The sequence below is a fragment of the Mytilus californianus genome, unplaced genomic scaffold (genome assembly GCF_021869535.1).
Source record: "Mytilus californianus isolate M0D057914Y unplaced genomic scaffold, xbMytCali1.0.p SCAF_3, whole genome shotgun sequence".
In the NCBI taxonomy this organism is placed as follows: Eukaryota; Metazoa; Mollusca; class Bivalvia; order Mytilida; family Mytilidae; genus Mytilus; species Mytilus californianus.
In genome coordinates, this window is record NW_026262679.1 from 97,889,184 (window position 1) to 97,902,288 (window position 13,105).

At 30.9% G+C, this 13,105-nt stretch overlaps 1 protein-coding gene across 9 annotated transcripts in view; it reads right to left on the reverse strand.

Annotated features, from left to right (window-relative positions):
- LOC127733285 (myoferlin-like) overlaps window positions 1-13,105 on the reverse strand; it is a 100,723-nt gene that overhangs the window by 24,925 nt on the left and 62,693 nt on the right. For 6 of the 9 annotated variants that reach the window (XM_052242628.1, XM_052242626.1, XM_052242627.1 and 3 more), the window contains 6 exons: window positions 8,394-8,492; window positions 7,762-7,923; window positions 7,220-7,385; window positions 3,263-3,340; window positions 1,389-1,465; window positions 196-240 (listed from right to left, as the gene is read on the reverse strand). In XM_052242628.1, coding sequence (XP_052098588.1) covers window positions 196-240; window positions 1,389-1,465; window positions 3,263-3,340; window positions 7,220-7,385; window positions 7,762-7,923; window positions 8,394-8,492 — 627 coding nt within the window. The remainder of the gene's footprint in view (window positions 1-195; window positions 241-1,388; window positions 1,466-3,262; window positions 3,341-7,219; window positions 7,386-7,761; window positions 7,924-8,393; window positions 8,493-13,105) is intronic. The other 3 variants (XM_052242629.1, XM_052242631.1, XM_052242632.1) reach the window with 3 other exon arrangements.

The following is a 13,105-nucleotide window of genomic DNA, read 5'->3' on the forward strand; positions in this document are numbered from 1 at the left end:
CACCAAAATAAGTTGAAGCAAATTTTCGGGTATTATTACCAGTTGTGTTAATTGGAATAAAATTGTTTCCAGCATTGAATTACACATATGTATAAAATGATTTTATATCAAAATGGTAAATATTCATAAAAAAGGCAAAATGAGGAGAATCCAAATTCCAAATAATACAATATAAAGCAACATTATAAAGGTTACCATTTCAAATTGTACAACAATATCACCCAATGCCAATGGGTTATCCTTGTTAGCATAAATAAAATAAGGCAATTTATCATCACTTTTTTCAAGTTATAATATAACCTCTATTGAATCAAAGTAGTTCATAGAAACAATATAAATTATAATTGAAATATAATTCACATGATTTTCATAAATACTAACTAATGACACAACCTCCAAATAAAGTAAGAGGGATATAGATAAACTGAAATTTTGATGACATAACCAGCCGGTCAACAGGTATCATGTACTGTAAATTCAAAAATTTGTGCATGTGTGTATTATTGAGATTGTTGAATAATGGACACAAATGAGAGATTAATTATTCCGATTTCATGAGATGCTGAATACCAAAAGTGTTATCGACATTTAAATGTGAGTTTTAATTTTTGTCAAACCTATCCCATCACAATTTTCGTAAAAATAAAAACATCGTAAAAATTTCTGAATTTACAATATGACTTACGCCATCAGGTCTCAATCATCTTAATCATTTAGAGTTTATCTTTATTACAAGGGGAGATAATTTTGATATATCTTAGTGGGGTATAAAAATAAGACATATCTGTCAATACTCTGTAAGTCTATAGAAGTTAAAATCATGTGGCTAGAATAGTGTTGAAAGAATTTAATAATATGGTAATTGGACTGCCAACATTTTCTATCTTATGCAAATGAATATGAAAAGTTAGATGTTTAGGATGAAACATTGATTTAATAAAATGTATTATCCATTAAACACCTACTAAATATACATTGATATTTGACACATAACTACCTGTGTATGTCAGCTAATGATTTTAAACCTGTACTGGTTTTTTTTTTCAACCACTAGTATTTTTTATGACATTTTGTGGATATTCTCTTAACCAGGACCATTCCCTTCATCTGAGTATCACTAAAATGTCAGGTATGTCCTTCACATGCTCCAAATCAATCTGACAATTCCCTTACCCCTGGACCTAGGTCCTTACCACTATACAGTAACATATTCTTACTATCTTGGTAATCTACTAATCCCAAAAATCATGTACCTGTCCTGTCTCCAATAGTACAGATTTCTCTAGCACATACTCTCCATCTCTTATATCATTCTCCTCACTCAAATACCTATACAGCCCTGGTCAAAGTCCCAACCCCCCTTTTTCATTATGAATCAGATCCCTTACCTGTCCTTTCTCCCCACTGTCTGGCATTTCTACCACGTGTTCCCCACCACTTGGGCCATTTACTGGTACTATTGCTCCTGTAAAATAAATAAAATAAAGGTTGATAAAAGTACTATATATGACCAATTCAGAATACAACATATACATAAAATCAATTAATAAAAAGTATTAAATTTGCATTTTTTTAATGAAGTAATGTTGAAAAAAAAATAATAATAAAATAGTTCAATATTACAGCATAGATCAGAAATATGTTTTCAATTTATTTTTCTTGCAATACATCAATTCTCTTATAAAGAGATACATGTATTTACAAAAAAATGTCAGGTTTTGAAACACGATTTGCTATAATGGAAGTCAGGTAAATTAAAATCTTTGGCTTTTGATATCACTATTAATCCTGCCCATCATATCAGGGATAAACTTCTTATGATCCAACTCCGAGGTTGACAAGAATATAGAGAAAGTGTCACCTGGACTTTTCCCAACTAGCACTAAAACTCATGCTAAAGAGGAATATTCATTTGGTGTAAAACAAAATGTGATGGAAAAAATACTTCTCTGCGAGGAACAACTCTCTAATCAGTATTTGTCAAACTGCTTCTTTTTTCAATTTTTCACTTTTTGCTAGACATCTCAATTTTTTTCTTACAGACCAATCAAAAATAAATTGCAGGAATAAACTTGTCCAAATAAAATGAAGGAAAGAAAGAAAAAAAGTGTCACAGGTTTCAAGAGATTAAAAAACAAGAAGCCAGAAGTACATCAACTTTTTTTAGACATTGAAGAAAATTCAATGCTTGGTTAGTATAATAAATATTCAAAGTATTGTCATAAAGTAAATAACTGCCTAGCAGATCTGAAGATTGCTTACACAGTAAAAGTCAACAAATACTGCATATAAGAGGGTGTAAAAACCAGCATTACACAAACTAAGTTGATACTGTAAATTCAGCAATTGTTAAAACATTTAACTTTTACAGAATTATATTTCATGCAGCATTTCCAAAAGTTGAATTTTTCTTATCCCTGATCTTTGTCTGTTGATCAACAATTTTCACATACAAAATTACATGTATTGAACTGAAGTTATCTTTAGAACCACCTTTTTGTTCTAATAGTTCATTCTCAATATAACACTGGTAAATATTTTAAACATGCAGTGTACCATGCTAATCTAATGACACTTTGAAGGGAAGTAAAGAAGCAAACCCATTCGCTCTACACTAAAACTTTTGCACTACCACTAATTAAGTCAGAAATTAAGCATTTCATAACATAATTTATTTAGTCAAGTATTTCTTTGTTCTTTGTTGGTCCTGCACTGTAGTTCAGATTACACAAAAGTATATGAATTCTTGCGCAATTTTCAATTCCTATTTCTGATATAAGATAAACAACCATCACATAAGTAATTAAAATAATTAAACAAAATACACTAAAAATAAAAATCATATGTAATTTTATAAATATCTGGTAATTCATTATATGTAATATATTGGAATGCCTCCTATAAGGCAAATCAACACAAATGATGTCATGTTTGCCCCTATAAACTATAAAATTTAAAGACTGTTACAAGTCCTAATCTAAAAGTACATATTCCAGCTGTGTAGAAGTAAGATATTAGTAGAATAGTAGTGACAAATAAATAACTATTTTATTTAGTAATGAATTCATTAGTAATTGAGTAAAGAAGCCATTCATTAGTACATGTTATTAAGTAAAGAAGCCATTCATTAGTAATTGAGTAAAGAAGCCATTAGTAATTGAGTAATGCAGAGTTAAGTAGTTCAGCACAAAAAGAATCAGTAATTTAGCAGTTAATATGTTTTAGTCATTAGCAGTAAGATTTTAGCCGATTTTATTTTTACTTTGTGAGGAGGAGGATTGCACTCGGCTCACTGCCTCGTCTAATAGCTGAACATAATCTGCATGGGATTGGGTTTCCCCTGTAAAAAGGAAAGAAGACAAATTTCAGAATTTATTGAGATTTTCGTGAGCTTTACTAAGCATAACTAATTTTTGAAGGGATTAATGCAAACAAATTTTTAAGTATTAGTCAGAAATCTAGAGTAGGTATTTAGTACAATTGTATTATATACCTTGTGAATTTCATATACATGTAAAGTAGAGCATTCAGTTGCATACCAAATTCAGTTAATTTACCAGAGGTAATAAAAAGCAGGATATCAGCTAGATATAAGTAAGAAAACAAGGATATATGGAGTATATGCCCATGAGACAGCAACCCAAGGACTACATAAACTGAAAACTCATTAAGAGGTCAACATATGATCTTAAAAAACAAGAGTGCACACGCTGAAATGTCTCGCCTTCTTTACTGACCATTGATTTTATGTTGATAGTCCTAAATATAAAACTTTACTAAAAGTATCACATAAACTTGACATGATCCAAGAAAATGAGGTCAAGGTCAGATAAACCAAACTGGAAATACATGTACACCTTACAATCATTTAAAACACCAAATATAGATGACCTATTGCTTATAGTATCTAAGAAACAAACTTAACCATAAAAACTTAACATTGACCAATGAACCATGAAAATGAGGTCAAGGTCAGATGATACCTGCCAGACAGACATATACACCTTACAATCATTCCATACAACAAATATAGTTGACCTATTGGTTATAGTTTAAGAAAAACAGACCAAAACACAAAAACTAAACACTGAGCAATGAACCGTGAAAATGAGGTCACAGTCAAATAAAACATGCCAGACTGACATGTACATTGTAAAATATTTCCATACACCAAATATAGTTGACCTATTGCATAAAGTATTAGAAAAAAAGACCAAAACATAAAAACTTAACTTTAACCACTGAACCATGAAAATGAGGTCAAGGTCAGATGACACCTGCCAGTTGGACATGTACACCTTACAATCATTCCATACACCAAATATAGAAGACCTGTTGCTTATAGTATCTGATATATGGACTTGACCACGAAAACTTAACCTTGTTCACTGATCCATGAAATGAGGTGGAGTTCAGATGAAAACTGGCTGACCGGCATGAGGACCTTGCAAGGTACGCACATATTAAATATAGTTATCCTATTACTCATAATAAGAGAGAAATTAACATTACAAAAAAATCTTCATTTTTTTTTCAAGTAGTTACTGAACCATAGACGGAAACTTCATAACATAAGGCATCTATATACAAAGTATGAAGCCGCCGCCGGATCACTTTCCCTATGTCAAGCTTTCTGCGACAAAAGTCGCAGGCTCGAAAAAACCCAGAGTATATACATTATGTAAAATTCCAAATTGTCCCCAATTTAGAAAAAAAATTAATAAATTTATCAGAGACTATCAAAGACCTGCCTCCAATACTAAATAGTCTTCTTTGATTATAGGGCCCCTAGTCCCATGAGCTTCTTTATTTACTTTCATTCAAAAACTATCAACCTCTCATAAAATCACCTCAATACATAAAACAGGGTACCCCTAAAGTAAAAGAAGGCCCCAAATACACCATGTAAATAATTTATAAAAACACGTCTAATTCATTAGAAACAATCCTCTTCTCACTAGCTTTAATTCTACAGAGAAACACATGCAAAGATACAATGTAGTGTTAAAATGACATTAAAACATTAAAATGTTAAAAAGTATATAATAAAACAATCTAATTAAAATTCAGATCCTGTGACCACACTACACTTACAAGGAACGGACAACACTGTTCTATTTTCTGTTCCAGTGATTATTACAACAGCCAATAAAATTTCTACCTTCAAATTTTTGAGGGTGTGTATGATAAAGACAAAACCTGAGGATCCTCAAAGGTCTTTAAAACAGAAAGTAGACTGAAGCGTTGTCAGATCCTTGTAAGTGTAGTGTGGACATTGGATCTGTAGTTTAATCAGATTGGTAATAAACTCTCATTTGGATAAATAGGCTATAGATTTTTGCCAAGCACAAGTGATCATCTATTTGTGTAAACTTTCCCATAGAGTGTAAAGATACACATGTGTGTAAACATGACAAAGACTAGATACAACAATGACAACAAAATTATACAAGTAAACATGAACTTGTAAGATCTTGGATTATACTTCAAAATGAGATTCTGCTGTGTAGTTATCTTCAAGAAAGGTTAAGATATCAGATGCTAAATAATCCAAGACTGTCAGAAGCTATATAATGTGGCAATTTCACATGATTTCATGTTATGTTCAAATTAAATCTTTAAACTGAATTTCACCTAAAATGAGTAATAACCTGAAACTAAGGGGAAAGTTTTCATGCAAGTTTTTAGTTTATATTTTCATGAAACTTTTTTTTAACTTTTTTGCATAGTATTCTGGTCTGCAAAGAACACCATAAAAATAATTTTATCAAATAGTCATGAAAACTTAATTTGAAATCTATGTGAAAGTCATGTTAAATTTATATTAAATAATTTGAGTTATATTTGACAGTGTAAACCATTTTCTAAAATCTTTTTTATCTCAGCTGAGAAATGATTTATCCAGTTTGTTTTTAAAGGAATGAAGTTGTTTAAACTAATCATTACAATAATCTTGTATACTGTACTCCATTAACACAATTATTTTCATTTTATTTAATGAAAATTATATATGAATGTCTCTATTAAAGTAATAACCTAAGATTGCAATAAAAATGTCTGTCGTATAACACTAGCTATTTACTGTGAATTCATTATTATTCATGTTTTTTTTATTATGAGGGTATTCAGAAAATATTACAATGACTTAAAGTGTTCGAAAATAAAAAGCAATAAATGGGGAATGTGTCCATGGGACACAGATGATGCCACCGCTTGCATATCATATAAAGTTATAAAGGGACATAACTAAAGAACGGTAAAAGTGACGCTACCCAAATTTGTACTTGATCTGAGTTTTGTGGTAATAGGTATAGTGTATAAGTTTCATAACATTTGGTTGAGGCAAACTTTAGTTAGAGAACGGAAACGAAAAATTCAGCAATTTTTCCATATGTAAAGGGGCATAACTCTAGAACAGTAAAAGTGACGCCACCAAAATTCAAACTTGATCTGTATTTTTTGGTAATAAGCATTGTGTATAAGTTTCATAACATTTGGTTCAGGTAAACTTAAGTTGGAGAACAGAAACAAAAAATTCAGCAATTTTTCCATTTGTAAACAAGCATAACTCTGGAACTGTTAAAGTAACATCACCAAAATTCAAACTTGATCTGTATTATGTGGTAATAAGCATTGTGTATAAGTTTCATAACATTTGGTAGAGGCAAACTAAAGTTAGAGAACGGAAACAAAAATTCAGCAATTTTTCCATTTATAAAGGGGCATAACTATAGAACGGTTAAAGTGACACCACCAAAATTCAAACTTGATCTGTGTTTTGAGGTAATAAGTATTGGGTATAACTTTCATAACATTTGGTAGAGGCAAACTCAAGTTAGAGAACGGAAACCAACTTTGGGACGTACAGACGTACGGACGGACATACAGACGGACAAGGGTAAAACTTAATGCCCCGTCCATGGCGGGGGCATAAAAAAGAAATACGAGTGGGATTTCGTAATTTTTCTTCTACTTCATGAAAATAAAGTAGATATTAGAGAGAATCTCATTTCAATCTAAAAGACCCAAAGCAATTATGGATACATGACTTAATTCCACAGAAAATCAGAATTTATAAATAGGGATAAGCAAAAGTGTATTTCAATAATGCAACCCTTTCCTATCTATAAATGTATTAAACTGAAAATAAATTTGAATAGCAGCCTGCATAAGCCTTGTCCTTGCAATTTGTATTTTTTATTAGAATGTCCAAGGTTACCTTGAACTTCCCTCTGTTCCTCCTCGCCAGGCATGATGGGATTACAACGGAAGGCCTCCAATGATTTAATTACATGTATACCGACAGTTGGCTTTCTTCCAAATTCACGATGATCTTTGATTCTTACATTCATAGGTGGCATGTACAGTTCTTCTCTTGGTAACATCTGGAAAATTATATATATTTACATCATAATTTTAAACATACATAATCAATATACTTTCTGTTTCTTCTATCATGTCGCTCCAAGATCCTGCAACAAACTAATCCACGTCTTTGTAATACTGAATACATTAGATCTTTCTTTTTCTGCATCATAAAACATTTCTCCAAATATTTGATGTTTCAGGTTCTCAGCAGGTGCAGATACAGGATTTGAAGTAAGTCATGAGAATTAGAAATTAGAGGACTTTATTTTGACACAAAATTAGCTGTAATTTACACTTTATTAGATGTTCAGACATCATGGCTTTCCATTCCTAAATCGCTTTGGCTCATCTATATGCACAGATCTCACATATGTTTTTTAATGATAAACTTACCACATCAAAGAATAGAATTGGTTCTTCAAAGTTTGGATTCTTTTTGGTATTTTTTATGATCTTTGATTCCAAAACATGTCCTCCACATTCAAACTCAATACTAGGGGAAGTCACTGATGAAAGCTGGAACTTCTTCATGTTTCTGACACCCCAGCATAGAACCTAAAATGGAAAGTAATTGTAGAAACCAATATTATACCCTGAAAACAAACGATTGCCATTAAGGAAATTTCAAACAGACCTGTAACTTATATGAACCATTTTACTTTTACAAAAGTGTTTTAAGTGGGGTATATTTGACTTATATTTAAATAGAAAAGAATGTATGTAAACTTAATTATCTTGATGAAAAATACTACCTCAATCAATAAAAATATATATATTGATGTGTTTGAATTTGCTGCAAGCTTTTAAAAGTGAGGCGAAAGATACCAAAGGGACATTCAAACTCATAAGTCGAAAATATACTGACAATGCCATGGCTAAAAAAGAAAAAGACAAACAAAGGTGGGAGGCACTATAGTTTGATGTTTGGTATATTTAAAGTTCAAGTTTGAGTTTGAATTTTTTTCTTAGTCACTTAATTTATTTGCGTTATGAAAATCTGGAATAAAATATAGTATTAAACAAACCTCAATACCAGTTCTCTGCATGACTGGTCTGATACCATTAGGGACAAGGTATAGCTGTCCTTTCTTTGGTGGCAAGAATGGCAAGTCTGCTCCATTTAACTACAAAGATTTAACCTTCATCAATTTTTTTATCCTTCTATAAATAATATTTTCCAGCAAATATAGATAGTCATTTTTGTGTCTAGTTAACAGATCCTAATTGAAATTTCAGAATTTTTAAAAATCCTGTTTTATGAATGATTGTGGTGGGTTTAACTTTATTTCAATGAAGAGTTAATTCTTTCATTTTCTTGGCTAATATTCAAAACAAACCATGATGGTTTGAATATACTGCGCATTATTTCATTTTCATGGGTACCAATTTTCATAGACATAGGAAAAACCACTTTTCCCTGGATATTTTATTTTGTGGATTCAACATATACTGCACGTAAGCCTATAGGAGATTTTTATTTATTTAATAAGTGATTTCATTGTTCACATTAACTTATGAAACCTATGAATATGGTACCCCACAGATAATAATGCATCAACAGTATTGCTTACCAGTTGTACTACAATTAAATTCAAAAGGTCAAAGTTTTTGTTAAAAGTACATGTCATAAGTTTTTGTTTAAAGTACATGTAATAAGTTTTTGTTAAAAGTACATGTAATAAGTTTTTGTTAAAGTACATGTAATAATTTTCTTTCATAAGATCACATATTATCAGTTACAATTGATTATCAATAAATAATCAGTATTATCCATTGAAGATAAGTGGATAACCCTGCAAAAAAAGAGAATTAAAAGCACAAATCATAAATTGAAGTACCATTTTCTTTTTACATACTTCTGCCAATTTAAGAGGGTAGGAATGCCCTTTATCGTCAAGCGTCAAACGTACGTTTTTTGCTACTGTTATCATCAAATGAGCCTTATTTTTTTATTGCATTCGTCAAATCTTATTCTGTAGCTACCCTTAGCATCAAATGGAGTAAAAATATTTATCGTTAACATTATTTTAACAAATATTTTACCGTCATTTGTCATGTGGGGTACCCCATTCCTACCCTCATCTATATGTAGTGCAAAAGAGAGGAATCCACACAAGCAGTTGTCTGAAGCAATCACATCTTTACATAAAGGTGACCTTCAAATCATGATTACAGTCAACCATTCCAGAATCTAAAGGATTAAGGGTAATTTCACTGAGTAGACCAACATGAAAATATCATCATCTCATTGAGTATATATCATGGGTTTATGATGTTTTCAATCAATTACAACTTTTTGTTGCTCTGTGAAAACATCATTAAAGGAAGAAATAGATTCTGAAATAGCAAATTAAAGGACACTTGCTGAGGAAATTGATTTTCCCACATGAATAATAACTTTAAATAAGCATATACAAATTTTCATACTCCAGTATACATTCAGCCTCACTGCAAAGTTTTCACAGCAAAAACAGAATACACACAAATCATCCAAGTAGGAAAACAAATAGTACATTCTAGTTCATTAAATAAATTACTTTTTTAATTTGCATAAAGTTTGTAGACATTTACCTTAACATCAAACATATAAAGCAAATTGCCTTAACTATCTAAATAAGTTTTTTTATTTTGCTGATTTTTTTCAAATATAAACATGATTTTACTGTTAATATATCATATCATCTATACCTCTAAAAATATATAAATAGAACAAGAATGTGTCAATAGTATACAGATGCCTCACTCGCATTATCATTTTCTATGTTTAGTGGACCGTGAAATTGGGGTAAAAACTCTAATTTGGCATTAAAATAAGAAAGATCATATCATAGGGAACGTGTGTACTAAGTTTCAAGTTGATTGGACTTCAACTTCATCAAAAACTATCTTTACCAAAAACTTTAACCTGAAGCGGGACAGTTGGACGGACGGACGGACGGACAAACAGACGCACAGACCAGAAAACATAATGCCCCTATACTATCGTAGGTGGGGCATAAAAAAGGTGGGAAAGATTAGATTCATTTCCCAAGATAAACAGAATAAGAAGAGGAATATGTACAACACCTGTACAAAGCCTATAATAATAAAAATAGTAAATTCTCACCTCCTTTGAAAGTCAAAAATAAGAAAAATATACATATTGATTTAAACAAACAAATGAAATATTGTATAGTATGTATGCACAAATTTACAACCATTTCTCAAATAAAGTTATTCACTTATTTTTATGCTTAAGATAGAAGGATTGAAATACAAAGAACAACATAATGTTATAACAACCTATAAACCAAATCATCATTTTACAACTTTTTTTTGAAAATGACTAATAAAATTTCTTCTTTCTTTTATACAAGGCACAGCATGGAAACAGTTAAACATTTCAACCAAAGAATCCTTCAGCTATTTTTGAAAATGAAAAAAGACATTTCTCTTTTAAGCATCATTTTGGCAAATTCACATCATTTAAATGACAGTTTTTCCCATGAAGGTTTTAGGAATTTTGACCCCATAGCTTTGATATTGAATATGATTCACCTACTGATCATAGGAACCATTACTATTTGCCTTTTTTTGGCCAAAATTAACAAGAGGTAAGCTCTGCAAGGTCTACATGGTTTTTCCTTAACAATATCAGGTGACCTTCACCATCTACCTTTGACCATGCTACTATTTCTGGTTAATCTTTTCTCATGGGTTATCATTTAACCCATTCTTATGAAAATTGATCGTAAGAAGCAAGCTTTATAGTATCAACCATATTTTTAGACAATACTATGTATAGCTACCAGATGACCCTTATGTTTTAGGATGTCTGAACTTATTACATATATTTGATCTTCCACTTACACAGAAATCATTTCATTCAGTCAGGTAAAGATTGAATGTGCATATATGATAATCTTGTTTGTGTTGAGGTAAGTCTGAATCAAGGGTCGGAAAACGGTCATATTTGCCAGTCATGACCTTAACTGGAAGCTATTTGTCCTAAACGGCAGATTGGGATTTAGGACAAATTTTATTTTTTTACAGAAATAATTTCGGTCATTTCATTGAGATCGGGTTTACTAATCGCCATTTTACACTTGTTTTTGTTTTGTAATCCCTTTCCTGTAATAAAACTGCCACTCCAGTATAGTATGATAATCCTGAGGGCCCTCCTAATAACTATGTTAATGCCTGCAGGAAATATTGGCTTATGATCGCTAATCACTTTTTACCTGTGTTTTAAATTCACACCTGACATTGACCACAAGCTCACAACTAATTTAATCATAAAGAAATTAAAATTCCATGACAAATGCCTTCATTATTTAATTACTTTTCAGCAAAGACATTTGTCAATTCTGATTTCAATATTAACACTTAATTTAATTTACGTAGAAAAAAGTAATTTTTCACGAGTTACATGTGCTTTATTTACTGTGTAATATGCATGCGTGCATATTGTCTTCAGTAGATGAGACACTTAATCGTAAAATGCAAAATGATTTCATGGTAAATTATACGAATGCAGCTATTATCTGTAATATTCAAACACTTTTAAAGGTAATAAAATAAAAAAATCGGTGATTTCCTGTCAATTTGATAAACAAAACGAATCCCAGAAATGAATCCGGAATTACTCGTACTTTAAGTATTGTCTCAAAACTTCCGGTTTTAATTTCGTCTTCAAAATTGAAAGAAACGTTAGAGATGTCTGAGAAATTTACCATTTTGAGTCATTAAAATCATTTCAATTTTAAACTGTTGCCTTCCCTAAACTGTTCTTGAATGTTTTTAGAAAAATGGTAAGAAATTTCATGAAGTAAATGCGATGAAACAGTTGATGCTATGCGTGATTTCGACAATTTGAAAAAAGGGCACCAACTTTAAAGTCATCTCAAAATGACCGAAATTGTGTGAAAAAATTTCCGGATCCTTGGTCTGAATTACTGAAAAAACATGTTCCTTTATTCCTTATGAAACTTCATTGCAAGGGGGATGACGTGTTCATCAAAGCTGAGTTTACAATTTATGAAATCAGTTATTTAAATCGCCTTCAAAATCTGTAGCAATCTATCAAAGACTATAAAAGTAGGAAAAACAGTAAGTTTCTTTAAAAAAAACCATCAACAAATGAAGATTCATATTTTGTTGCTGCTTTGTTCTAATTAATTCACAATTTTTTCTGATTATACATTATACACATTTATCATCTATACCTCTAAAAAAATTATAAATAGCAAAACAGGTTTGGTAAATTTTGTTTCATTTTTAACAAGAGTGCACATGCTGAAATGTCTCGCCTTCTTTACTAATCATTGATATTATGTTGATAGTCCTAAATATAAAGCTTTATTACAACTGTCACATAAACTTATTATTAACCAAGTAAACTAAACATTGACCAATGAACCATGAAAATGAGGTCAAGGTCAGATGAACCATGCTAGGCAGGAATGTACAGCTAACAATTCTTCCATACAACAAATATAGTTGACCTATTGCTTTTAGTTTAAGAAAAACAGACCAAAACACAAAAACTTAACACTGAGCGATGAAACTTGAAAATGAGGTCAAGGTCAAATAAAACCTGCGTGACTGACAAATAGATCATAAAATATTTCCATACACCAAATATAGTTGAACTATTGCATATAGTATTAGAAAAAAAGACCAAAACTCAAAAACTTAACTTTGACCACTGAACCATGAAAATGAGGTCAAGGTCAGATGACAGCTGCTAGCTAGACAT